At 44.8% G+C, this 27001-nt stretch overlaps 1 protein-coding gene across 5 annotated transcripts in view; it reads right to left on the bottom strand.

Moving 5' to 3' along the window:
• SUSD1 (sushi domain containing 1) overlaps nt 1–12361 on the bottom strand; it is a 115606-nt gene extending 103245 nt beyond the window's left edge. For all 5 annotated transcript variants that reach the window (XR_010729045.1, XM_066256508.1, XM_066256511.1 and 2 more), the window contains exon 1: nt 12078–12361. Coding sequence is in view for 4 of the 5 variants with exons in the window: in XM_066256508.1 (XP_066112605.1) it covers nt 12078–12183 (106 nt within the window). In the remaining variant the exon portion in view is untranslated. The remainder of the gene's footprint in view (nt 1–12077) is intronic.
• Between the last annotated feature and the right edge of the window lie 14640 nt (nt 12362–27001).

The following is a 27001-nucleotide window of genomic DNA, read 5'->3' as shown; positions in this document are numbered from 1 at the left end:
ATTGTGTTGCTCTGTCCGAGTCTGTAATTTCAGGAGTGGCCCAGTAAATAGAACCTTTTGGCATGAAATTTCATCTCAGACTTGGCCCCATTTCTCCCCTGGTAATAAAGGCTTAGCCCTCAGACTGCTCCAGGCATAAGACCAACTGAGACGGGGAGAGTTCTAAATACTCTTAGGCATGCTCACTTTTTAAAAAAAATAAAACAGAAATGAGACAAACCACTACTTATTACTAACACCAAATTAACCATGGAATATTTAAAATATTTATTATACCCATACCAAAAACAAAAATACAACAAATCTTTTAAAGTAGAAATTGTAGGAGCCATACTCTCTGGTCACCATGTAATAAAACTACAAAATAAAACATAAGAACAGCACCCCCAAAGGAAAACCTACTTGAAACTATAGAACACTTTCCCAAATTATTCTTGGGACAAAGAGGATATCAGAGTTGAAATGTTTATTACCAGATATAAAAACATATCTACTCTAGAAATTTTGAGTTTTACATATCTTTATGCTTTAAAAGAGAGAAAGAAAAGCAGGCAGCCGGGGGTGGGGTTGGGGGTGGGAAACACCTAGAAATGTAATGCAAGAATCTTTAAAAATTAAAATAAAAAAATAAAGTAGAGGTATAGGGGAGATCAGGAATTAGAAAAAATAAAAAAGTTGTTAAAAATCAGAAAATATATTCAAATTATTAAAAAAAAAAACTTTCCCCAAAGTCAGTACATCATAAAGAGCAGTAAAATAGTTAAAATTCAAGTAAGACTGGTGAGGGGGTAAAAAAAAGAGCAGTACAAACTTAGGAGTAAGAAAGAGCTTATAACCAAAAATATATAAAACATTTTTTTAAATTACAAATGGAAGACTTCCAGCCTGACCAGGCAGTGGCACAGTGGATAGAGCGTCGGACTGGGATGCAGAGGACCCAGGTTCGAGACCCTGAGGTCGCCAGCTTGAGCACGGGCTCATCTGGTTTGAGCAAAATTCCACCAGCTTGATCCCAAGGTCGCTGGCTCCAGCAAGGGGTTACTCGGTCTTCTGAAGGCCTGCGGTCAAGGCACATATGAGAAAGCAATCAATGAACAACTAAGGTGTTGCAACGCGCAATGAAAAACTAATGATCGATGCTTCTCATCTCTCTCCATTCCTGTCTGTCTGTCCCTGTCTATCCCTCTCTCTGACTCACTCTCTGTCTCTGTAAAAAATAAATTAAAAAAAAAAAAAGACTTCCAGTTCAATATCACAGGTTTTTGTTTGTTTGCTTGTTTTTAAGCGAGAGGAAGGGAGCTAGAGAGATGGACTCCTGCATGTGCCCTGACCGGAATCCACCCGGTAACCCCCATCTGAGGCCCATGCTCAAATCAACCAAGCTATCCTCAATGCCCGGGGCCGACACTCGAACCAATCAAGCCACTGGCTGTGGGAGGAGAGAGAGAGAGAGAAGGGGGAGAGGATGGGGAAGAGAAGCAGATGGCCACTTCTTATGTGTGCTCATCTGCCAGGCCAACACTCTACCACTGAGTCAACCGGCCAAGGCTTAAATACTACAGATTTAATATACTCTCAACCCCACGCCACCAAGAACTAGAAATGTATAAACTTGGGGAGGAAGAAAATAGCAGAGAAAAGATGTGAACAATAGTTCAGAAGGTGGAAGAAATGGACATGTGGGAATTGCCTGAGACAGAGGAAGAACGAAAAGCCAACCCTGAAAAACTCAGAAACTGGGGTCACTGAGTACCTCAGAAGCCAAGCATAAGGGGTAGGCCTGAAAGTTCAAGGATCTGCTTCAAAATATGTCTAAGAGGTAGTTCGATGCCCGGATCCCCTCACTAACCCCAGCATACGATGGAGTTTTACAACATGGAGAAAATGGACCAGAAAAGCTCCTGTTAGTAGGGACAACAGACAAAGCTGAAGTGAGAAGAGCTTCCACCCAAATGTCCAGCAACATGGGTTAACTATACGAAATCATTTTGACTTTGTGTGTGTGTGTGTGTCAGAGACAGAGAGTCAGAGAGAGGGACAGATAGGGACAGGCAGACAGGAAGGGAGAGAGATGAGAAACATCAATTCTTTGTTGTAGTTCCCCAGCTGTTCATTGATTGATTTCTCATATGTACCTTAATTGGGGGGGGGGGGGAGGGGGGTAGCACAGCAGACCGAGAGACCCCTTGCTCCAGCCAGCGACCTTGGGCTCAAGCTGGTGAGCCCTGCTCCAACCAGATGAGCCCACGCTCAAGCTGGCGACCTTGGGGTCTCAAACCAGGGTCCTCCACATCCCAGTCCACTCTATCCACTGCGCCACCACCTGGTCAGGCTGAAACCATTTTGACATTTTAACACATAATATTTCAAAATAGTTCCATGGGGACGCTGTAAATTCATTATCACATTCCGCCAAAGTTCTGGAAGTACTTTTATTTTTTTGTTTGTTTTTAAATTTTATTTATTTATTTATTTATTAGAAATAGACAAAGAGAGAGAGAGAAAGACAGAAACATCTATGTATTCCTATATGTGCCCTGACCAAGGATTGAATCCACAACCTTTGTGTATTGAGACAATGCTCTAACTAACCAAGCTATCCAGCCAGAGCTGGAAATACCTTTAAAATAATGGGTTCCAGGTCAAGATGGCAGCATTTATATAGATCAAGTTCCAGAAACTTGTATGATGTGGAAAATGATTGCTTCGTATAACCTTTGAGTAAATCTAACAAACACACCCAAGATATTAAGAAGCAAAGTGCAGTATTACCACCCACTCAGATAATTAAAGAAAGTCCCATTTGAATTAGTGAAGGACAGAATATAAAGGGTTTTTTTTTTAAAAATAAATTTAGTTAAGTTCAAGTTCATTCAAGAGATAGAACCAGACAAAGAAAATATGGCCCTGTAGGAAGGCGGGCCGCCTGGGACAGAGGAAAGCGCTGGACTTGAGAGTCAGAACTGGGTCCTCAATCTAGCTGAGTCCAATTCATGTGTGACCTTTAGTAAATCACTTCATCACCCTGGGTCTCAGTTTTTTCATCTGTAAAACAAGGGCTTGGGGCTTCTCAGATTTTAAAATGCAAGATCTGGTTAAACTGCAGGCTCTGATTCCATGGGTCTGGGGTGGAGCCCTACATAGTGCGTTTCTGCCAAGCTTCCAACTGGACCACATTTGAGTAGCCAGGTTAAATGGCCCCTGAAGTCCTCTCGCTCTAATGTTCTGACATTTCATCCTTAGGGTACCTGTTTTATTGACTCATTAAGGATAATTTAGCAGAAGTGTAACCCCAGGGACAGTACCTGGCATGTTTGGCTCAATAAAAGTGTGTTCCCCATACCAGCAAAAATGACAAGATGTATACCAAGCTACCAGAGACTTCTCAGACCACCTGCAGAAGAGAAAGTGGTTTCCAGAGGAAGAGGCGCCCCGGCTGAAGCTTCCCATTCAACCCTAATGAGCGTAGTCTGCAGGGCCTTGTCAGGTGGCCCTCTCAGTTCTAAATGCTTGAAAGACCAAGTAGCCTCTTGGGGAAAATCTTGTCCTAAAGAAAAGGGCAGGGAGCACAATCCCAATCCAAAGATAGATGATGGGGGTGGGGGTGGGGGTGGGGGGTGCTGCTGACCACACACAGTGTCCATTGTTCAACAGCCCACAGCTCAGTTAAGAATCACCTGGAGATAGGGTGACCAATCCATCTCAGTTTTAATTCTAAAAGCCCTGTGTCCCGGGAAACCCCTCAATTTGGTGCAAATCAAGACAGTCGGTCACTCTACCTGGAGAACTTGTTAAAACAGAACCAATCCCCAGAGATTCTGATTCAGTGGCGGGCGGGGTCTGAGAATCTCATTTCTAACAAGCTCCCAGGTGGACCCCACTATGAGTCATGCTGCAAGTCTAGCTCAGCCTCAGGACTTGGGTCAGAATCCTACAGAAGAAAAAGCAATACCAAGGGAGGCTTTCACCAAGTCTAGACTGATGCAAAAGCATAGCACTGGGACCAATACGGCAGCAAGAATCCCTCAGGGACAGGAACTCTCCGGACCAACAGAAAGATCACTATACATTTGCTATAACTCGAGGGGACTTGTGTCCTGACTGTTTCACATTCACGTCAAGGACAACTTTAGTTCTGTCACCAGCAGACTCTGCTCAGGAAAGCAGGGGGTGGCTACCATGTGTAAGTGGGGGGACTACTACAGAGGGGAGGGCCCCCAGGAACTAGTGCCGAGGGAATGGCCCCCCACCTCGCAGATGCCTGGAAGAGAGACAGGAGAGTGGGGATTCCAAAATCTAGAAGGAAGGGCCTGCTGAGTATTTTATTGTTATTATCCCCAGCTGGGGCTATCCGCCTAGATTCACTCCCCCGCTCCACTCTGCAGGGACCAGGCCAGTTTTAGCCACAACCAACAAAGAAAAGATGAGGACTAGGTTGGCATCTGCTCTCTTCTTCCCTGGTTCTGTGATCTTAAACTGTCAGCCCTCCAGTTTAGTCTGAGATGGAGATCGTGTTGTGAGACTTAAATGAGAAATATAAATGCTATATGAGCTCTAACGCCCTCAACTGAGGTCATTTGCATGAATATTTATATCTCTTTCTGCAGATACTGTTATTATGGTTAGAAACAAGTCATGCAAGAGGCAGTGCCTGGTGTTGGTCATGGTGGTTAAGAGCAGGGTTAAGAGATTCCTTGGGCTACAGTTGTAGCCCTGCTACTTGCTAGCTGTATAATCGTTGATAATCCCCATGCCTCAGTTTCCTATAAATTTGTAAGATGAGGATAATAACAAACCTACTTCACGTGGTTGTCGTGAGAATCAGAGTAAATGAGTTAATACACGTAAAGCATATATAACATGTTAGACATTATTAGAACAACCACTCAACAACTCTTTATTAATGAATAAATGACAGCTAGCCAATTATACTAATGAAGAGAGTGATAAGGAACTACATTGAACCCTTGGCCGCGTGGCCCAGTGGATATAGCATTGTCCAGCACACCAAGGTCGCAGGTTTAATCCCCAGTGAGGGCAGATAGGAAAAGCAACGAATGGGTGCAAACTGAAATGGAATAACTAAGTAGAACAATAAGTTGGTGCTTCTCTCTCAAATCAATGGGGAAAAATGTTTTTAAAGTTGCATTGATGCAAAAATGCCAAATAGCAACATTTTTGTGTGAACAGATGCCTACCTGTTCATGAGGCTGATACCCTATGAATCATAATATCTTATTTTATATAATCACTCCCTGCCTTCCCAATATCCTCCAGCCTCCTGGGTAATACTTAGAAGTTGGAAGCTCAGCTTCCTCTGGTTTTCTGCACTGCTCCCCCCTTGGCCCTCTCCACCACCCACCAAGTAAACCCACACCACGGCTGGGATGGCACCCGCCAGCCTGAGCAAGCTCCTCTCGCTCCGCATGTCCATACCAAGCAACAACTTAAAGGCATTTCTGAGAGAACAGCAGGTGGACTTTGACAATGCAGTGAAGGAACTTTGTCCATTGCCAAGGGAAGGAAGTAGTTTAAAAGCACAAATGGAGTGCTTGAATTTGAATCTTAATCTAATCCCCAGCCATTCACAGTTAGACCAACAAATCCACACTTAGCACAACCTTCACGAGATCCCGAACCTCCAACTGCTGGAGACATGTGAAAACAGATGAAATGACCCGAGGAAATACGCTAAGGGGGCACCAAACTCAGGAGGAGAAAGCATCTCCGGTGTTCTACAACGTGGTGTAAAATTGCATTGTTCTTAAGAGACTTCGTCAGATCCCAGAGAGGAAAGGAACGCAAGAAACCTCATAGACCCTCCTCTCCAGCGTCCCTAATAGAAAGAAACAAAAACACAGCCTCTGCTTTAAAATCCTCCAAGATAGACAGCACTCTCCTCTTCCTAGCAATGGAATCCTTGTAGAGCACTGTGACTCACACTGTATTTCCCTTCCCAGCCCAACCCAGGACTGATGTCGCCTATCAGGAACCCATAACCTTTCCTCCCATAAAACATTTATAGAGCCCTCAGCTTCCTTTGCCTTCTTGCTCTGTCTACTTTCCCATTTGACCAAGGTCAACTGGCAGCGGGGCTGTAACTGCACAGCAACTCTATTCTTTAACACGATCCTTTCTCCTTTCTGTCCATCCACACCCTTTCTTACTCATTAAGCCCGTAGGATGTAGGACGTCAGACTCAGGTATCAAAATGTCTTAATAACAAAGCCTCAAGTCTGTTAACCACAGAAAACAGAGCTCTGTCAAATTAAAGATACTATCTTGACTTCAGTGGTGTTTCAGACCCCAGGCCCACGAAGCGGGCCACACCCTCATGAAACCAGAGAGAACAACGCCATGGCTGACATAGGACCTGATACAATGATCAAATAACAACTCACTACCCTGGCCCCAACCAATGAGTAGAGACTACGACCCCAATTCCTTCAGCCACAGTGATTAATGATTTTTCCACTATATAACTCTTCAGGGAGCCAGGTGTTTGAGCCCCAGCTTCCCCATGACTCTGGGCTTGCTGCTGTTTTCAAACTAATAAACCCTTACTTTCTTGGCTGCAAATTCCTGTTCACATTTGACTGGGCTTGATGCATGAGGCAAATGGATACCTTTAGTCCCGTAACAGGGCCCCCAACCCTGACCACCAGACCAGGAACCAACCCCTGACTAAATGCCCCCATGTCAATGCTTTTGGGTTTTGAGTTAAGCAGCCCTATATTTAGGCCACACCCTCGGTTCTTGTCCCACATGTCACCCACTAACAAAGCTGTCCCACTCTTGAGCAGGCTGTCCACTTTTTAAATATTTTAAATAGTTTATTTATTCATCTTAGAGAAGAGAGAGAGAGAGAGAGAGAAAAGGGGGGGTTAGGAGCAGGAAGCATCAACTCCCATATGTGCCTTGACCGGGTAAGCCCAGGGTTTTGAACTGGTGACCTCAGCGTTCCAGGTCAACACTTTATCCACAGGTGAGGCCATCTACTTTTTTTTTTTAATCTGGAAACTCATTCCCTCTGTCTCTTCTGCAGAGCTGAGGTCACTTGCTCTATCAAGCTGCGGAGGCCTCAGGCACCCATTTTCGGATTTGATCGGAACACTGAGTATCTGCCCAGGACCGAGTCCCTGGAGGTGCAAGACAGGCCACAGTGGCAACCTTCCTGGGTCCTAATCCTGCTCTCTTACTTTGATCAACTGTTAAGTCCCTCCAAAATCAATCCAGTCCCTCCATTGTTCCTCCTCCTCCCCGCTCTAAAGAGTGACTATGCTGCTGGGATTCGTGATAACAGAGTGAGACCAAGCCGATGAAATGCAGGATTAGTCAAATCAGGTGCACTTTACACAGACCATCTTCCCCAACAGGCTCCACCATTACTCCCCAAGAGTTTCAAGGCCTTTGACCATCCTCCCTCTGGCCCTTCCAAACCCCAGCCAGGCCTGAGCCAACAAGTCCCCCTGCCACACCCACACTGAGAGCAATGCCAGGCAAAGGCTAAGAAACAGGACTGACGGGTTTTACCCCTCCTTCCCATTCCTAACCTATCTATTCCCCTCCGGCTGGACACCCCACCCACCCACCAACACCTTCCTGCTCAACCAACTGTGCTCTCACTTTCCTCACTCTCAGGCCATCTGACTGTGGCTCTCCCACTCTCTCCTCCCTGAAACGTCTTTGATAACAATTAAATGTAAGAGACTGAACACACAAATGGACGCTGGCCAGGCCATATATAAAAATAAACTCTGACCCACAATCTATAGCAATGGGTCCAGGAAGTCAAACCACAACCTCTGTGGCAATGGGTCCCAAATGGTCAGGACTTTACTAACAGCCAGCTTCCCTAATTCTTGCTCCCTCACCCCACCCCAGCATTCCAATTTAGAACCAATCAGAGAAAGCCAAATATGCTCCCCTAACCAATCATACAGGACTGCCTCCAGCTTCCCCTTGCCAACATCCTCCAAGTAGGGCACACTTGGGGCTTTCCCCTTTGTTACCTTATACAGCTTTTGCACTCCCTGCCTATCTTTGCATCTCTGACGTATAAGTGATGGTGGCTGGCTGACTGCCTTGCTATAGTAAACTCTGAATAAATCATTGTGCCTGTTCTCATTTCTGTGGTCTTCATTTATTCCCCTACCAGATCCCTAATACAAGCCACAGTCCCTACTCACGTTGAAGCTCTGAGTCCAGTTTGCAATTCCACTGGCATAAGTGTATAGAGTTACCATAGAAATGTGTATATAAATAGTAAGTGTGTAAGTGTCCCACACAAATATGTTAAGAGGGCACGGCACGGTATTGCTGGTGCTGCCAAAGGGAAGAGAGAACTCCGCGGGGCTTCCAGGGAGGGAGGACAACTGGGCTGGCTTGGAAATATGAGTATCTCACTAAGGAGACAGCTGTGGGCAAAGGGAAGAGCAGCTCTCCATTCCCCTCCTTCCATCTAAGCTTTCCCACTAGTAGACCAACTTTGTCTTTTGACCTGCTCCATGAGATACCTCACTTGTTATTATCATCATCATTATTATTATCATCTTTTTTTTTTTTAGGTGAGAAGAGTGGAGATAGTGAGGCAGACTCCCGCATGTACCCTGACCAGGATCCACCCGGCAACCCCATCTGGGGCAAATGCTCAAGTACTAAGCAATTTTTAGCACCTGAGGCTAACAAGCTCCAATGGAGCCTGGGGCCACACTCCAACCAATCGATCCACTGGCTGCAGGAGGGAAAGAGGGAGAAAAGGAGGAGGGGAGAAGCAGATGGTCACTTCTCCTGTGTGCCCTGAATAGGAATCAAACCCTGGATGTATATACACCGGGCAGCTGCTCCATCCACTTAGCCACTGGCCAGGGCCTCATTTATTTTTGCATCTTTATTTTCTCTGTTTCTACTGATTCTAAAATATTCTAAGTCTGCTTTGCCCCACCTCTAACCCCACCCCACAAAAAAATTCTTGTGCTGACCTGACCAGCCCAACTGAATGCTACCTTCCATTTCCTTCTATTAATAATTTCTTTAAAGAGCATCTACTCTACCCTCCAAATCTCTGTTCTGTCTAGATCCCCCTGCATCTGAGTCTCACCCTACCTGCTTGGCTGGTGCTGGTTCACACTGACCTGAGTCACCAAACCCAAAGCCTTCTGTCTCCACCCCCTCAGCTTCTCCTCCCTTGGTTTCCTTCACATTCTGCCAACCCAGTCTCCTTCCTACCTTTGTGGCTGCTGCTCTTTCTCCTCTACCCGCATCTACCATCTGAACTTGATCTTCCCCAAGAATCTGTTTTGGGTCCTCTTACTGTCTGACTAACCATAGGTTCCAAGTCTACATCATTGGCACATATCTACTACCCACAGTCTTAACTCCCTACTGAGTTCATCCAAAAGCCCTAACATCACCTCCAATTCAGGAGAGCTCAAACAACTAGTCATCTTTCTTCTCAAATCTTTTTGCTCCTCCTACAGAACCAGAGATCCAGGTCCCCTGGTCTCCAACCCTTACTGCCATCTTTCATCTTCTGTTCCCTGGCACCTTCACATCTGGTATTAAGTCCTTCCAGTATCACGTCTTCCTTATCATTTGCATTTGGTCCTCTTCTCCTGCTGTCATACTAGGGAGCCAGTCCTCAGAAATTCTCCACCAGCTGTTGCAACAACTTCCTCAATAGCTCTAAGCCTCCAGTCATTCCTCCACCTGGTCCACTGTAAGGAAACATGCCCCTAATAATCATTGGGGTCTCCAAGGTTGTAAATGAAGAATGCCTACATAAGGAGGAAGGCTCAACCAGGCAACCCTGACTTCCATGTCCTAAAATTCATCCCACAGCTGTTAGGTAGTTGCAGATGTGACGTGAGGGAGTTACTCTGTTCAACTATCTTAGCCCAACAATCTAATGAGACTGCATCAGACAGTTTCCTAGGCCAGGAAACTACACAAAGATTTGGAAGGAGGGAGCTAGAAGAGGGTAAAGGGGGAAATAAAGGATGATGAAAGAAGACTTGATTTGGGTTGAACATACTATACAATATACAGATGGTGTATTATAGACTTTAAGCCTATACAATTTTATTAACAAATGTCACCCCAATAAATTCAATTAAAAATTATATGTTAAAAAAAAAGAAAGAGCAGAGCATTAGAAAGAAAGAAAGAAAGAAAGAAAGAAAGAAAGAAAGAAAGAAAGAAAGAAAGAAAGAAAGAAAAGATTCTGAAATAGTCTCCAAGCATCTATAAGCTTTTTCTGCCATGGAAGACCAAGTTACAGAAAGAAGTTAGAAAGCCTAGCAGAGCATCTGATGTACAAAAATGGCTACTTCAGAAGGTTGAGCCATCAAGGAAAACACCTATCAGTGATGGTAAAAGCCCCAAGATGAAGAAAATTTGGGGGGGACAACAGTCTGAGCTGCAAATTACCCCCAACTTTTCCTTCCACTTCAGAATCTGTGTTTAGTTTGATTAAGGAAGTCTGAGGGTTTCCTTACAGCCAATTTTTTAAAAAAGATTTTATTTATTGATTTTTGGACAGAGGAGGGAGAGAGAGAGAGACAGAGAGAGAGGAGAGTGAGAAAGATGGGGGAGAAGCAGGAAGCATCTACAAGTAGTAGTTGCTTCCTGTATGTGCCTTCACCAGGCAAGCCCAGGGATTTGAACTGGCGACCTCAGTGTTCCAGGCCGACACTTTATCCACTGAGCCACCACAGGGCAGCTACAGCCAATTTATTATTATTATTATTCATTTTTAGGGAGGAGAGGGAGAGACAGAGAGAGAGAGAAGGGGGGAGGAGCTGGAAGCATCAACTCCCATATGTGCCTTGACCAGGCAAGCCCAGGATTTTGAACCGGCAACCTCAGCATTTCCAGGTCGATGCTTTATCCACTGAGCCACCACAGGGCAGCTACAGCCAATTTTTGTATCACTCTCTGTACAAAAACCTGCAATGACTTCCAATGGCTTCCTGATGTGCAGGGACAACTAAGTCTAAACGTCTTGGTCTGCCAGTTAAGGCACTCTACCTTCTGGTTAAATCTAACCTGCTTGTCCACTCTTGTTTCTCCACTCTCTCCTACATACAAGTCAGTCCGAACTGCGACCTTCTGCTTTCCTGCCCCAGTGTGCTTCCTGTCCCTGCCCGCCATCTGGAATCCATTCATTCTACACATAGTTGTGGAGAGCTCACTGCGCCCTCAGCTATGCCTCTTCCTCATCTTCCCATGTCCAAATCCTTGATGATCTGGTTAAAGGATCACCTCATCCTTGACGCCACCAGATTCCCCCAGCTAGAAGTAATCTTTCCCTCCGCTGACTACTCACACCTTCTCAAAGAACATATGGTATTCTGCCTTCTCTTAAAGTAATTTAGGTAAATGCCACCTCCCCTACATATCTGAATACTACTACATTCAACACTGTGTTTGAATATGGTGATGGGGGGGGGACTACTCCAATTGCCTGGAAATGGATTATTTGCTTGCCTGTGTCCTTCAGAATATGAACTCAGTGAGGTCCAGCATCAAGACCTCATCACATTCTGCACAGGAAAACAAAGACCATATGTTGAACGAATTAATACATACTTTCTTCCTTACACTTTATTTCTCACCATATTAGCATCTAGTTCTTCATCAACGTAAAAAAATAAAAATAAAAAGGAGAAATTCGGGTCTAGAATTTGTCGTGCAAAAGCCACAGCAGGGCCACAAGCATGCCAGTGCAATCGGAACGCCCTTTCACGAGGGGCGCGGCTCTCCCAGGCACCGCTGGCCCCCGCCCCCACCTCGCCTCAAGTCCCTCGGGGGCGCCGGCTAGGCCACCTCGAAACAGGTCTCCCCCGCGGCCCAAGGGCGGGGACAAGGAAGCCTGGACGGGAGCCCCTCCTGCTTCTTCTTCGAGCCCCGCCCTCCCGATCCGCGACGGCCGGAGGCGCCCACCTGCGCTCCACGCCCAGGCCCCGCGCGGCTCCGGCGCAGGGGCGGGGAAGCGTCCCGGGCGCGCCAAGTCCCGCCGGGGCCCCGCTGGGAACCCGCGGGGCCCTGGAGCCGCGCCCCGTCTCGCCTGCACTCACCGTCGGCGCCCTGCGCTCCCGCCGCGCCGCGGGCCAGGCCGAACAACAGCAAGAGCGGCAGCAGGCGGTGAGGCGGGCGGCCCGCGTGCCGGGGCGCCGGGCCCATGCCGCCGCCGCGTCCCTCCCGGCGCGCCCGCTTCTCCGTCTGGGGCTCAAAGGCGGGGAGATAAGGCCACCGCGCCGCGGGGAGGGGGCCGCCCGCCGCTTCCGGCTCCGCGCTGGGGAGCGGAGGGCACTGCGGGGAACAGGGTGGGGGCGCGCCCCGCAGACGCTACTTCATTCACTCGGTCCTGCACTCACGGTGCACCTGCCAGGCGCGCGGTGGCCCTGGGGACACACGGCGGGCCAAGGGACGGGGTCCGTCCCACAAGGCGCATACGTTCCAAAAATGGGGACAGTCACCCGGAAGATAGTGACACAGCTGTACAGAGGATCCTAGACTGTGCTAGGAGGAAACGTCCACCGTTTCCTAAGCGCGTGAAACGAACGTGGCGTCCAAGCCGGTCGGGGGCTCGGACAGGCACCCCTGAATGGCAAAGGAAGTGTGGTGAGAGGCAGAAGGAGAGAGAATCTTCCAGGAGGTGGAAGAGACCTGGGGTGAGGTGGCTGGAGCTCCAAGGGCCAGATGAGGCCGAGAAGCCGCCGGCCCAGGCCACCCAGGGGCGACAGTCTTGACCAGGTGACAAGATCTTAAATGGCGACAGAGTTGTGGTGGGGCAGAGGCTGGCAGGAGTTCCTGCTGCTCCTTCCGAGGAAGTAAACTAAACCCGGGGATGAAAAACATGGGAGGAGACAAATCAGGTGAGAAAGGCATATGCAGACAGAAGGTGACAAGAGAGTGGACTCCAGATGGCTGGAAAGAGGCGTTAAGATGCAGAGATAAAGTAGACCTCATAAACAGAGTAGAGGGCGTTGCCGAGAAGCTGTAACGGAGGCTTAAACTGTGTGACTTCATCAGGGAAAGTCTCAAAGAGTCTGCTCTGTAGGGTTGGGATTAGGACGGGCAGGCAGGGAGAGCAGCTCGGAACTGCCACAGGAATTCAGGCAGGAGAGGACTAGTCTAGGGGCAGAGCATTGGCAATGAGTATGGAGAGAAACAGCAAACGAGAGTAGTATTGGGTCACCTAAATGTCTGGTTTGGGCAACTGGGTTGTTGTTGGTGGGAGCCACTCAGAGGCCCAAAGAGACTTGTTATGAGTTGGAGCAGTGAGAGACTGTAAGGGGGAGAAGAAATGACTTCCAGTTTGAAGGCTTTGAACTTGTGATGTCTGTGGGTCTCTCCAAGAGCAGAGCCCCCCACTACTTCACACATATCCTCACTTGCTTTCTCCCTCTAGCATGAGTCTGGTTTAAATCTAACCACCCGTGAACACACCCATTTAAGGGCTAAACTTGTTGTGCAGCCTTAGAAAGAAGTAGTTAAAAATAAACTTCCTAGCCTCCTTTGCAGCAATCTTTGTTACTAATTATTTTTTTGTTCAGCAAAGAGAACAACCTGATCTGAGGAGTAGGAGATGGACAGTGTAGGTATGGTGGACCACCTCCTGTTATTTAGACACATTGTTTGTTAAATTCAACTCTGCGTCAACTTTGAAATCATGTAACTTTTTTCAACAGAAATACATTCATTTAATACAGGGGTCCCCAAATTTTTTACACAGGGGGCCAGTTCACTGTCCCTCAGACCGTTGGAGGGCCGGACTATAAAAAAAACTATGAACAAATCCCTATGCACACTGCACATATCTTATTTTAAAGTAAAAAAACAAAACGGGAACAAATACAATATTTAAAATAAAGAACAAGTAAATTTAAATCAACAAACTGACCAGTATTTCAATGGGAACTATGCTCCTCTCACTGACCACCAATGAAAGAAGTGCTCCTTCTGGAAGTGCGGTGGGGGCCGGGTAAATGGCCTCAGGGGGCCGCATGCTGCCCGCGGGCTGTAGTTTGGGGACCCCTGATTTAATAAAATATTAAACCAGGCCTGACCTGTGGTGGCGCAGTGGATAAAGCGTCAACCTAGAAATGCTGAGGTTGCCGGTTCGAAACCCTGGGCTTGCCTGGTCAAGGCACATATGGGAGTTGGTGCTTCCAGCTCCTCCCCCCTTCTCTCTGTCTCTCCTCTCTCTCTCTGTCCCTCTCCTCTCTAAAATGAATAAATTAGCCCTGGCCGGTTGGCTCAGCGGTAGAGCGTCGGCCTAGCGTGCGGAGGACCCAGGTTCGATTCCCGGCCAGGGCACACAGGAGAAGCGCCCATTTGCTTCTCCACCCCTCCGCCGCGCTTTCCTGTCTGTCTCTCTCGTCCCCTCCCGCAGCCAAGGCTCCATAGGAGCAAAGATGGCCCGGGCGCTGGGGATGGCTCTGTGGCCTCTGCCCCAGGCGCTAGAGTGGCTCTGGTCGCAACATGGCGACTCCCAGGATGGGCAGAGCATCGCCCCCTGGTGGGCAGAGCTTCGCCCCTGGTGGGCGTGCAGGGTGGATCCCGGTCGGGCGCATGCGGGAGTCTGTCTGACTGTCTCTCCCTATTTCCAGCTTCAGAAAAATAAAAAGAAAAAAAAATAATAATAAAAAAATAAATAAAATGAATAAATTAAAAAAAAAAAACTAAGCTTAGTAAAAAAAAAAAATTTAACCAACCTCTATCCCTGCAGAATAAATAAATTTAAGTATATTTGTGGAATATTTATTTATCTGTTTAATTGGTGGTGTTAGAAAAAATTGTTCAAAACTTAGAAACAGGCAAAATGGATGATTTGCATGTCTTTTCAGTGGGGTGCTGGGTGTTATCTAGTAACCATTCTGGAGATGATCTGATTCTATAGGGTTGTGTGCCTCTGATGGACTTTCTACTGATGAGGCTATTTTATAACTATTGGAGTAGAAGTTAACTTGCAGAAACTTGATGATGCAAAAGATTCTTGTCCATAGCAATGCAAATTAATTTTTTCCAATAGAGATATAAGTGATTTCTGCCAGGTAAAAATACGATAAACCTAATAATGAGATTTTGTCCTGTATGATATTAACCAGTTAACCAGTTTTGCATCTATTAACTAATTCATTGTATCATTCCTGACCGAATATGTATGTGTATATATTAGATATAGATATAGATATATTCTTCAGACTTTTTCCTTTGAAATTTAATATTTTACTAGTTCTCCTTTTAGAGTAAACATCTTACTGAGTCCCTCATGGATTAATTAGTTGAATAAAATCTTAGATAGGTTTTCATTTTATATTTGCATGAATCATTTTTAATATCTGGAAAATTTTATGTGTGAGCACAATCCTTGTTACCTTTATATTCTACATTAGATTGTGTGGCTTTCATGAATTCTTTTTATTGGCTCATTTTTTGCTTTCAGACAAATGTTTTTCGTTAAAAATAATTACTTCTTCCCCAGTGGTGAGTTCGAGGAATCATAGAATGAAAAAGTTTCTACTCACCAGTATTTGTCACTAGAATGAAAGAAGGTATACCCATACAATAGAATATTCTTCAGCCTTCAAATTCTGACACATGCTACAACATGGATGAACCTTGAGGGCATTGCGGTAAGTGAAATAAGCCAGTTAAGAAAAAAAGACAAATACTGTATGATTCTATTCATATGAGGTATTTAGAGTAGTCAAATTTATAGGCAGAAAGTAGAGAGGTGGTTGCCAGGGACTGGGGAGAGAGGACATTGGGGAGTTAGGGCTTAATGGGTAGAGTTTCAGTTTTGCCAGATGAATTCTGTGGATGGATGGTGATGGCTGCCAGATAACGCGAATGTTTTTAATGCCACACTGAACTGTACACTTAAACGTGATTAAATGGTAAAAAATAAAATAAAATAAAAATAATGACAAAAACAATTAGGTGCCAATTTTTGTTTTTATTTTACCAGACTGGCACTAACCTATAGGACTTTCCAAATCAGGTTTGGATCCTGGCCAATCAGAATTACAGGAAAGTTCCCTTGGAAAGCCCCCATCCCCCAACCCCTGAGACTTAGGTGGATGGAATTCCAAGAGAGCTCTGAGTTGTGTGGGTCAGCCAGGGGTGGGGGAAGGAGAGGATGCTAGTCCAGAATTGCCAGGGGTTCTGCCCAGGCTACCCTTCGCTGTGTCTGCCTACAATGTAAAGTTTGGGGTTTGCCTGGTGGGTTCCCATCTCGGTACGAAGCAGGAAGGGAAAGGGAACAGTGAGGCTGGGTACCAAATATCTCAGAATTTTCCTGGGAAAATCCCTTGCTCGGTCATCTCACTCCTGACCAGAAATGTTGTACAGCTTTTCCCAGAGGCTGGCTTGAGAATACCAGGAGGCTTACAAATTACAACTAAATTGCTTCTGTCCTGGCAGGATAGATCTGTCGGTTGGAGCATCGTCCTGAAATGCAGGGGTTGTAGTTTCTATCCTGTCAGGGCACATACAGGAACAGATGTTCCTGTCTCTCTCCTGCTCTCTCCCTTCTCTCTAAAGTCAATAAAATAAACATTTAAATTGTTTCTATATGGGTATTTCAGGAATGACTTGAATATCTAATTGCAATGAATTTGATATATTCCAATGGACTCATTGCTTGAGGTTTACATTAACAGGAATGACTTAAACATTTGACACCTTTGAAAAAATAATTTAAAAAAATTTTAATCGGAAAATAAAATGTTTCAAGCCTTTGAATTACGTTGGTTAAAAAATTGTGTGCTTGATAAATAAAAGTGAACCCCTCTGTAATATCCCATTCCATGCCCACACATCTCTTTCCTACCTGACATGAAAAGGCCACGCTGGCCCTCCCACAATGAAATCTTCACCTCAAGAGGATTTATCAAGACGACGGACACGGTGATCTGTTATTATAGAAAAATGCCCTACTGTTGACTATCGTGAAGTCAAGGGAAGGTAGGCTTCTTGTTCTTGGAGTTAACGACTCTTAGATGCCTTGTTGCCATGTGACAAAGAGTAAGGCTGCTCCTTCTCCCCAAGCACGGACACAAACCAAACACCCTGCTGGAGTTAGTCTGCATAATGTGGATGGTAAATACACTCTGGGCCTCTGCCCACGGCTGTGCTTGACGGCAATACTATCAGACATGTAGCCCACCCAAAACACTAGTGTTCTCAGAAAAGCAAACCAAATGTGGATGGGAAGTGGCACCTCAGCAGAGCAGGGAATTCCCCTCACACTCCGCATGCTCGGTAATGCCATCCCTCCTGACCTTACACGGTTAAGGGCACTGTAATGGGACTCAGACACCCTCGGACACTGCCCGCAGAAGCTGGAGGAGCAGAACATTTGGGTTTGGGAGCGAATTTCAGACATGCCAACAGACTCAAGTTCAGGGAAGGGCTGGCATAGTATTAATCCATCCTCCTCCTGGCCTCTGGAACTGAGACTACTAAGTGAGACGATCGCTCTGTCACCCAGCCTGTCACTTACACACACACACACACACACTGACACAGAGTCACTTGCCTCACTTGAGGAAACCTCAGCTGTTGGTCTGTTTGTTCCACAAACCCTAAAAGGAAGCCTTGCTGACAGCCCATTTCCGGCCCCGCCATCAGCTCAAGGACCCTTGTAGCCACCCACAGGCCTGAGGAGAAGTGGGGCACACCCAGTAATGACCAAGAAATTGCTGAGGAAGCTTGCAGCAGCTGTGAAGGCTGATTGAGTGAGGCTGTCCTTGATAAATACCAGGCTGACAGTGACGTTGGCCAATAGTGCCATCTTCAAAACATACTTTATTCCATTATTTTGCAGTGGACTTAGTGACAGGTTTTACTGGCTTCTTTGGTTACATGTGTGTGTGTGTGTGTGTGTATGTGTGTGTGTGTGTATGTGTGTGTGTGTTTATCTTCCTCTTTCTCCCACCTCCTCTTTCTTCATCTTCTGGTACATCTTGGACTGTCTCTTTCAGAAAGTATTCCTGCATGGTAAACTTTCTGAATCTTTGTATGTCCAAATAGATCTTGATTTTTGCTCTCATATCTTAATTATAGATTAACTGAGTAGAGAATCCTGAATTCAAAATAATTAAAGGATAGGTTAATGGGGTCTATAAGTCTGGGTTCAAAATAAGTTTCTCTCCAAATTTTGTCTCCCAGCTTTAGTGTTACAGACAAGTGTAACACGGATTAACTTGGCTATAAATTTATTTCCAGTGATGTATCTCCCATGGCCCCCACACCAAAGCTTTGGGGACTTTCTCTTTATCCTTGGAATTCAGAAATTTTATGAGAATGTGTTTTTCATTATTCTTGTCCAGCACTCATTGGTCCCTTTCAATTTGTAGATTTGAGCTTTTCTTCAGCAGAAACACTTTATTTTTTCTTTTTGGTACTTTGATTATTTCATTCTCTCAATTCTTTCTATTTTGTATCCCTTCTAGAATTTATGGTAGGAAATTCCTAAAAACTTGCCTCTAGCCTCCCTAACTCAGCATTTATTCTAGCCTCTTCATCTTCTTTGCTCATGTTCACTGAATGTGGGAGACTATGCTAACTCAATATTCTCATTCACTAATTTGATCTTCTTTGATACCTAATCTGCCCCTCAGTTCATCTGCTGAAATATTTTTTATTCTAGCAATTGTGCTTTTAATTTCCAAGAATTCTGGGTTTTTTTAATAGAATAGTTTTTCTTTCTGTAAATGTGACAACTTCTTGAATTCCTGAGTATAACACAATCATATTTTAAAGGTCTTTATTATCCTGCTTACATCTGTTTCATCAGGAGGTTGATCAGTCATTTTTTTTATTTTTTATTTTTATTGCTTTGAGAGAGAGAGAGAGAGAGAGAGAGAGACATCAAGTTGCTGTTCCACTTATTTATGCATTCTTTGGTTGATTCTTCTATGTGCCCTACGTTCAGACCCACAACACTGGCATATCAGGATGATGCTCTAACCATCTGACCTATGTGGCCAGGGCAGGAGGTAGATCATTTACAATATTTATAGAATTTGATGAGTCTTCAGCTGTTTTCTCTCAGGTGTTTCATGATTATTGACTGCCTGTTCTTCTTCTTATTATTTTTTTTTGTATTTTACTGAAGTTGGAAACGGGGAGGCAGTCAGACAGACTCCCGCATGCGCCCGACTGGGATCCACCCGGCACGCCCACCAGGGGGTGATGCTCTGCCCATCTGGGGTGTTGCTCTGCTGCAACCAGGGCCATTCTAGCGCCTGAGGCAGAGGCCACAGAGCCATCCTCAGCGCCCAGGCCAACTTCGCTCCAATGGAGCCTTGGCTGCGGGAGGGGAAGAGAGAGACAGAAAGGAAGGAGAGGGGGAGGGGTGGAGAAGCAGATGGGCACCTCTCCTGTGTGCCCTGGCTGGGAATTGAACCGGGGACTCCTGCACACCAGGCCGATGCTCTACCACTGAGCCAACCTGCCAGGGCCTGTTCTTATTATTTTTTACATGAATGTCTTATATGTTTAGAATTAGTAGTTTGGATATATTTCCCCAGCCCAGATGAAAATCCATGTTTTCTTAGGAGTAAATTTGGTGACAGTGGTCCTGGCTACAATCACTTTGGGGTGGGACAGGAATACTAGGTAATGGCTACTTTCTCTGGCTCCCATGCCTTCTCTGGGAGCTTCTTGTATCATGGCTCTTTTATTTTATAAGCAGTAAGCTTTACTTAAAATTTTCACTTGGGGGAAAAAATTCAGAACTAACCACTTCTAAAGCAGAAAATAGGTGGAGATGTTTGCCCCTCATGAATTAATTATCAGCTTACTATCATACCAGATCCTTCTGCCTGTCCCTGCTGATTCTGAACTTGAAGTTGTTCTGGAGTTCTAATTAGAAAGCTCACTCTTCTGGAGATACTCTCCGCGTTTGTGGGTTGAAGGTGCCTTGTCTCTTTCATGTAATCTGACCACATTTGCTTTATATCTTCCACAAATCATCTCTATATTGGAGCTCTGATAGAAATACCTTGCTTGGATTTCCGGTACTGCTTTCAAGTGATTCTTTTTTCTTCCCATGTTTTAAAATTGAGGTATAATTTACACACAGTGAAATACACAAATATTAAGTGTACACTTCTACTTCCAAAGCCCCCCTATACGTCACTTTTAGCACTTACTTATCTGTCTTTCCCATTAGACTATACATTGCTCAAGGTCATGGTGAGTGCCCTATTAACCAGCCATCTCTGTATCTGGCAAAACTCCAGGGACCTAGTAAGTGTTCTGCATATTCAGGGAAGGAAGAAAGTAATGGAGTTAGTCACTGTCAGTCCTGGGTTGCCAGGGGGTGTTAATATTCAGCTCAGCTGCACATCCTTGGAGCAAGCTGGCATAGAAAAGCTTCAGATTAGTCATCTCCCTCCATGTCTCATTTCCTGTTCATTCAAGGGCTCCGTGGTTACTAGATGATATGTCCCCAAATGACTGTCTCTGACACTGTCTCCGGGACTCTGATGATGCCCCGCATTGTACTGACTTGCTCACACAGGTGTTTTAAAATAGATATGAGTGAGAGAGACCTGGAGTCTGTGCCAAAGGGGTGATGGAAAAGAAAGCACGTATCAACCAGTTCAAAGGTTTCTTATGCTTTGATTTTCTCTGGCAGGTTTGTAGAGTAAAGCTTAAGCACTCACAAGTAATTTTTAAATCAAATTATTCTTTCGCATCATGGTAGCTACTTCTGAAATACAATTTGCCAGTATCAGCCACAATATCAGGCTGCCAGGCTACAAACCTTAGATGCTCATAAAACACAGGTTGTCACGTATCATCAAAATCAAGCCACCTGCCCCTGCCAAACAGGCTAGCTCTCCATTGTACCAACTCACCAGCTGCTCTCAAAACCCCCCTGCTCCATAGCTCTACTGTGTACTGTTTAGAAGATTTTTGGATCAAGTGACTTAAAGTGATCCAGTTTTTTCAAAAGCGAAACTGGAATGTATTGGCTCCCATAACCAAAAATGTTTCCCGCCAGATCTCACTTAAGGTGCAATGTGACGTAACACAGTTCCTGGACTCCAAGTCCTTCATCACAGCTCTGCCTGCTCCATTCTCAGATTTCCCCTCACCCTTATAAGACGGCTTCTGTAGTCACTTCTCAGCTTCAGATCCACGGGCAGAGATTCTTCCCCAAGAGTGACACAAAAGCCTGAGCCTGTTTATCCCTGCGGACAAATGCCCATCCATAGCTAAAACACTGCAACAGATAATAGGATCAATAAATAGCCTAGAGACACCAGGCTTGACCCTCAGTGTGGGGTCTGCCTCATCCAAACCCCAAAGACTGAACTGGGGAGGAGAAGTTCCCGATGGAAATACAGCATATTGTTTTACCAGAAGGATAAAGGGTGCCGGACAGCAAAACCAGCAGGTGTGACTATAGCTTACAAAAACACTGGCTATGCAGACTCCTCCTGTTCTCTGTTGAACTAGCATGCCTTTCCACAAATCACACTTTATTTGGGCTGGACCTATTCTTTGTGTAGCACTCTAGGAGGTGGCTTTGAGTCTTTTATAATTCTGGGTAACTCCTTTTTGTTTTATTTAAACTTTTCTTTTTTCTAAAGAGTTCATTTATATCCCAAACTAAATACAATATGCTGGAAATAGCCTGACCAGTGTAGAATCAAATGGATCTTTTCCTGCAGGTCCTGGTAGTAAATCCTCTAGCTCTAATACATTCAAACTTTGTCTAATTCAGGTACAGAACCGAAGATATGAATCCACTACATTTTACATTATTCAGTGCAATCCATTGCATATGGCCCTCTGGTCTTTTAGAACATGATGACTCCAGAATGCATTGTAAGTGGCTTTCTGGAGAGCGACTCTCCACCTCACTCAGGAATAAAGAGCCTGAAGTCACCTTGGGCTAGCTCCCAGGACCTCTCTAGGGTGATCTGAAAGGGGAGGTATTGGGCTAGGAGACTCCATGGCTCCCGTAGCCACATACTACATTTGTAGCCTCTGCAACGATGTAGGAAGGATGATGGCTTTTAGATCAATCTCGTTTTTAAGAAGCATTTCTGTCTGGCTTACACAAAGGCTCATAAAAGGGGCTCCCAGCTGACAAGATAAAGGAAAGTTATTGTTAAGGAGGAGGCTGTCAAGCTAGAGCCTAAAAGATGGGTAGGTTTTCAACAGGGGAAAATGGGGACCCAACAGGGATCACGAGATAGACTGAAAAAGTCTTTTCTCCAACAAAACTGCACATGCATTTGCTAAGGGATGGAGGAGTCTGATTTGCTGTGGACACTCAGAGAAGAAAGTCAGAAATGAAAAGGAAGTTGGAAGGAGCATTCTGCTTGTGCCCAGCCCTGAGCCTCTGTGCCCTCACAAAACTTCCCCAGGAACCGTCTCTAAGCAAGAATGCTTTTTAATTGCAGCAGAAGGAGCCCCTCCCCTGGACACCACTTTTCAGAGGGCCCTGCCTGTCACAAACATGTTCTTAAAAATTAAATGCACTAATGCACAAAGTAGTACTTTCTGGTTCACCATCGGATGATGACAGTAATATAGGTGAATTATGGAACCTTTTCTTTTTCTTTCTTTTTTTTTTTAAGAAATAGAAGTCCTTCCTGGGCTCAGACCAGGAGTCTGAGGGTCCTGAGGATTGATGTGTATTTGTCAGCTTTCTTCTCCATGTTCTTTACAGCCTGTTTCCACAGCCTTGTGAGTCATTCTTCCTTTGATAACGGATCTTGGCCTTCTCCTTGATCTTCTCCAGGTTGACTGTCACTGCCTGGCTCTTCCAGCCGACATCTGCTTGCAGAGAAAGGCCAGGTACTTTAACTTGTTTCTGTAGAAATTGCCAGGAATGTTGATGCCCTCACAGCACATAACCACCCTCTCCAGGCCCCATGGGACACCCGCTTGCTAGGCCATGATGGGCTGCCAGGTGCTGAGGGAGATGCCCTGGGGCATTGAGCACCGGGACCAGCCCCTTTCCAGCATCTCCGGCACCTGACGGGGAAGTGGGATGTTTATAAAGAAAAATAATAAAGAAGAAAAGTCTTGGCATAAACATAAAACTTATTAAAAATCACACTTGTGCCTCACCATTCAGAATATGTACTTCTCTTAGCATTGGCCTAGCAACCTGTCACTCTAACCATCCATCCCATGGTTAACCCCACCCAGACATAGGAGATGTTTCTGCCCATCTCCTGCCTCACATTCTTGAAACAAGAGGTGGCTGCTTCTAAATGCCCGGGAAGTTCCTCACTGTATCACTGCTTGAAGCAGTGGAAGATGCTTCAGAATGTAGGGAGGACTGAGAAGTGAAAGCACAGATGAAAGAGAGAGGACGGATTAATTGATTTTTGTTAAATCCCTTCTCTGTGAATGTAGCAGATCTCTGCATGAAGTACATTTTACAGTAGTGCCGAGTGTCCATGTTCTGTTCTATCTAATTCATGGCTCTCTAGAGGACTCACAAATTTGGACTGTTTTTGCAACAATTGCTCGTGACAGCTGAGGAACATTGAAAATAGTAATAATTAACACGACTTAAATTTGTGAATGCGTGGGTCTAGATCTAATACAGATGAAGCATAATACCAGTTCTTTATGCTGGCAGCAACATGAATATTAAAGGCTAGAACTGTAAATAGATTTATTTGTATACAAGTATTTAATAAGATTTAATCAGATCTTTACACAATTAAAAGCTTTGTTGAAATGCTTTTGGCTTAAAATGTTAATATTAACTAATCATAATTTGTACTTTACTCTTATTATTATTATTTTTTAATATTAAGTGAAAGGCGGGGAGGCAGAGAGACAGACTCCCGCATGCGCCCTGACTGGGATCCACCCAGCAAACTCCTACAGGGCGATGATCTGCCTATCTGGGGCTCCTGCTTCGTTGCTCTACAACCAAGTCATTTTAATGCCTTGGTTGAGGCGAGACCATGCAGCCATCTTCAGCACCTGGGGCCAACTTGCTCAAACCATTGGAGCCATAGTTGCAGGAGAGGAAGAGAGAGAGAAGAAGGAGGGGGTGGGGGTAGGGTGGAGAAGCAGATGGTTACTTCTCTGTGAGTCCTGACCGGGAATTGAACCTGGGACTTTGATGTGCCAGGTCGACGCTCTACCACTGAGTCAACCAGCCAGGGCCACTATACTCTTAATTTTAACAGAGGCCTGACCTGTGGTGGCGCAATGGATATAGTGTCAACCTGGAATGCTGAGGTAACTGGCTCGAAACCCTGGGATTGCCTGATCAAAGCACATATGGGAGTTGATGCTTCCTGCTCCTCTCCTTTCTCTCTCTCCTGTCTAAAATAAGTAAATAAAACCTTTAAAAAAATTTAAAGTTTAAAAAATTTGTACCAGAGGGTTTCAATTTTTTTTCTTTTTTTACAGGGACAGAGAGGGATAGATAGGGACAGACAGACAGGAATGAAGAAAGATGAGAAGCATCAATCATCAGTTTTTCGTTGTGACACCTTAGTTCTTCATTGATTACTTTCTCATATGTGCCTTGATTGTGGGCCTTCAGCAGACCGAGTAACCCCTTGCTCTAGCCAGCGACCTTGGGTCCAAGCTGGTGAGCTTTGCTCAAACCAGATAAGCCTGCACTCAAGCTGGCATCCTCGGGGTCTTGAACCTGGGTCCTCCTCATCCCAGTCCGACGCTCTATCCACTGCACCACTGCCTGGTCAGGCTGGGGGTTTCAAATATTTTAGATGACACCTTGAAAATGTATTTAAATAATTAAATTTATTTTTTGATTTACTATGTTTGATAAAATATGTTCAAATTTTGTGCCCTGTAAACACAATTACATTTTTTTAAATCTTTTTTTTTTACATTTTTTTCTTTTTATTCATTTTAGAGAGGGGGGAGATAGAGAGAGAGAGAGAGAGAGAGAGAGAAGGGGGAGGAGCAGGAAGCATCAACTCCTATATGTGCCTTGATCAGATAAGTGCAGGGCTTCGAACCCGCGACCTCAGCATTCTAGGTCGAAGCTTTATCCACTGCGCCACCACAGGCCAGGCACAATTACATTTTACTTATAATCCTTTGTGATTAAATCTGGCCACCCACCTGTTTTTGTTTTATAACTAAAGTTTTATTAGAACACAACTATGCTGCTCAACATTTACACGTTGTCTATGGCTGCTTTCGTGTTATAGTGGCAGAGTTGAGTAATTTTCACAGAAACCATATGGCCCACAAAACCTAAAATTTTTACTCTCTGGTTCTTCACAGAAAAAGTTTGCCAACCTCTGCTTTGGATAATTACTGCCAAAAGAATACAAATGATGTGAAAATCTTTAACATCAACACAATTTTGCTAAAGTGAATACAAAACCCAAATGTTATGGAATACATATATAAATCTTATAAATTATTCATGTCTTTGTTACTCATCCAAACATCACTGACTTCTCAGTACACCCAGATATGTGCATAATAATTAAATTTGGTCATCTTGCCTGACCTGTGGTGGCACAGTGGATAAAGCGTTGACCTGGAACGCTGAGGTCTCCGGTTCAAAACCCTGCACTTGTCTGATCATGGCACATATGGGAGTTGATGCTTCCTGCTCCTCCCCTCTTTCTTTCTCTCTTCCTCTCTCCTCTCACTCCTCTTTCTCCTCTCTAAAATGAATAAATTTAAATAATAAAATAAAATAAATTTGGTCATCTTTCAGCCATGTAAATGTCAGAGCTTTCCACATATCTTTCCATTTTTTCTATTTTGTATTCAGGAAGGTGTATTTTTTGATATGAGGTAGGTTTACTCTTGTCCTAAGCTCCGCAAATATAAGGACAAGCCTGCCAGGGTGTGTTCTAAAATGTGCCAGTGTTCTGCCATTTTGAGGGTTTGAGAGATGTCCCTCTGTGCCTCCGATGGCAGTTTGTATGGAGGGCACAGTCCCAGAACAATAACATGCCTCACCCCATGCCCTGCTTCAGGTTGGGTGGCCACGGGGACATCTGGGTAGACACAGTGCCTGGAAGGCTCCTCTCCTCTTTTGTAATTGGCCAGCAGGACCAGTTTGACGCTAGGAATCCATGTGAACGTCCAGGCCAGGTGTGTGGGAGGCTATGACTTTGGGAAGAGCTCCCAGGGACTATCAGCGCAGAGACAGCTCTCCTGGCCACACCAGCAGCCCTGCATTTCCTCCAACAGCTGTGGTCTTCTCTGCTGAGTCCGCCCCGCAGAAGTGACATGCCAGTAAGAGCCATTGCTGTCTGTGCAGCTCAAAATGCCAGGGCCCATCCGTCTCTGCTGTTGGGGTGGCAACTATTCACAAAATGCCAGATAAGCTTTAAATATTGCTAGATTTGGCAAATAAAAATACAGGATGCCCTATTAAATTTAAATTTTAGATAAACAACAAATGTCATTCCAGTGTAAGCAATCATGCAATTATATTGCATAATATGTCCCATGTGTCACATCTCAGACAAGGCATTTAATAACAGGGACATTTAAGAAACACTGCTCTTTCCCCGCTGAGGAGACGTTGGAGGCCATGTGTTTTAGATGATATAGCAAAAAGATGGCAGACAGTTGCCCCGCTCGTAGACATGAACTGTTATTCCTTGTGGGAAGCTGTGGATACTGTATTTTAGGGTTTATCTGTTACCACGGCATCATCTAGACCAGGCATGGCCAACAGTTTTTGCCCCCGGGCCAGATTAGAAAGAAAACTTTTTTTACGAGCCGGAAAAAATATTAAAATTAAAAAATGTTCAATACAAAAACGATTTGTTAAGTAAACAAAATTTTATTATGTAACTTGTTTATGAATAAATGTGAGCGAAAAAAGTTTTAATATACAATATTATTTTAACATAATTAAATATAAAAAAATATAATTACATACCGTATAAATATCCAAACTATATCGCAATCAATCAAAACAATATTTAATTAAAAGAATGAGCTTGAAGGGGTTATATCACAAATAAAACAATTAATTTTGTTTTACAAA

Source organism: Saccopteryx bilineata, chromosome 2, assembly GCF_036850765.1.
Source record: "Saccopteryx bilineata isolate mSacBil1 chromosome 2, mSacBil1_pri_phased_curated, whole genome shotgun sequence".
Lineage (NCBI taxonomy): Eukaryota > Metazoa > Chordata > Mammalia > Chiroptera > Emballonuridae > Saccopteryx > Saccopteryx bilineata.
The sequence above is the reverse complement of the archived record's forward strand: the minus strand, read 5'-3'. Positions and strand labels throughout refer to the sequence as shown.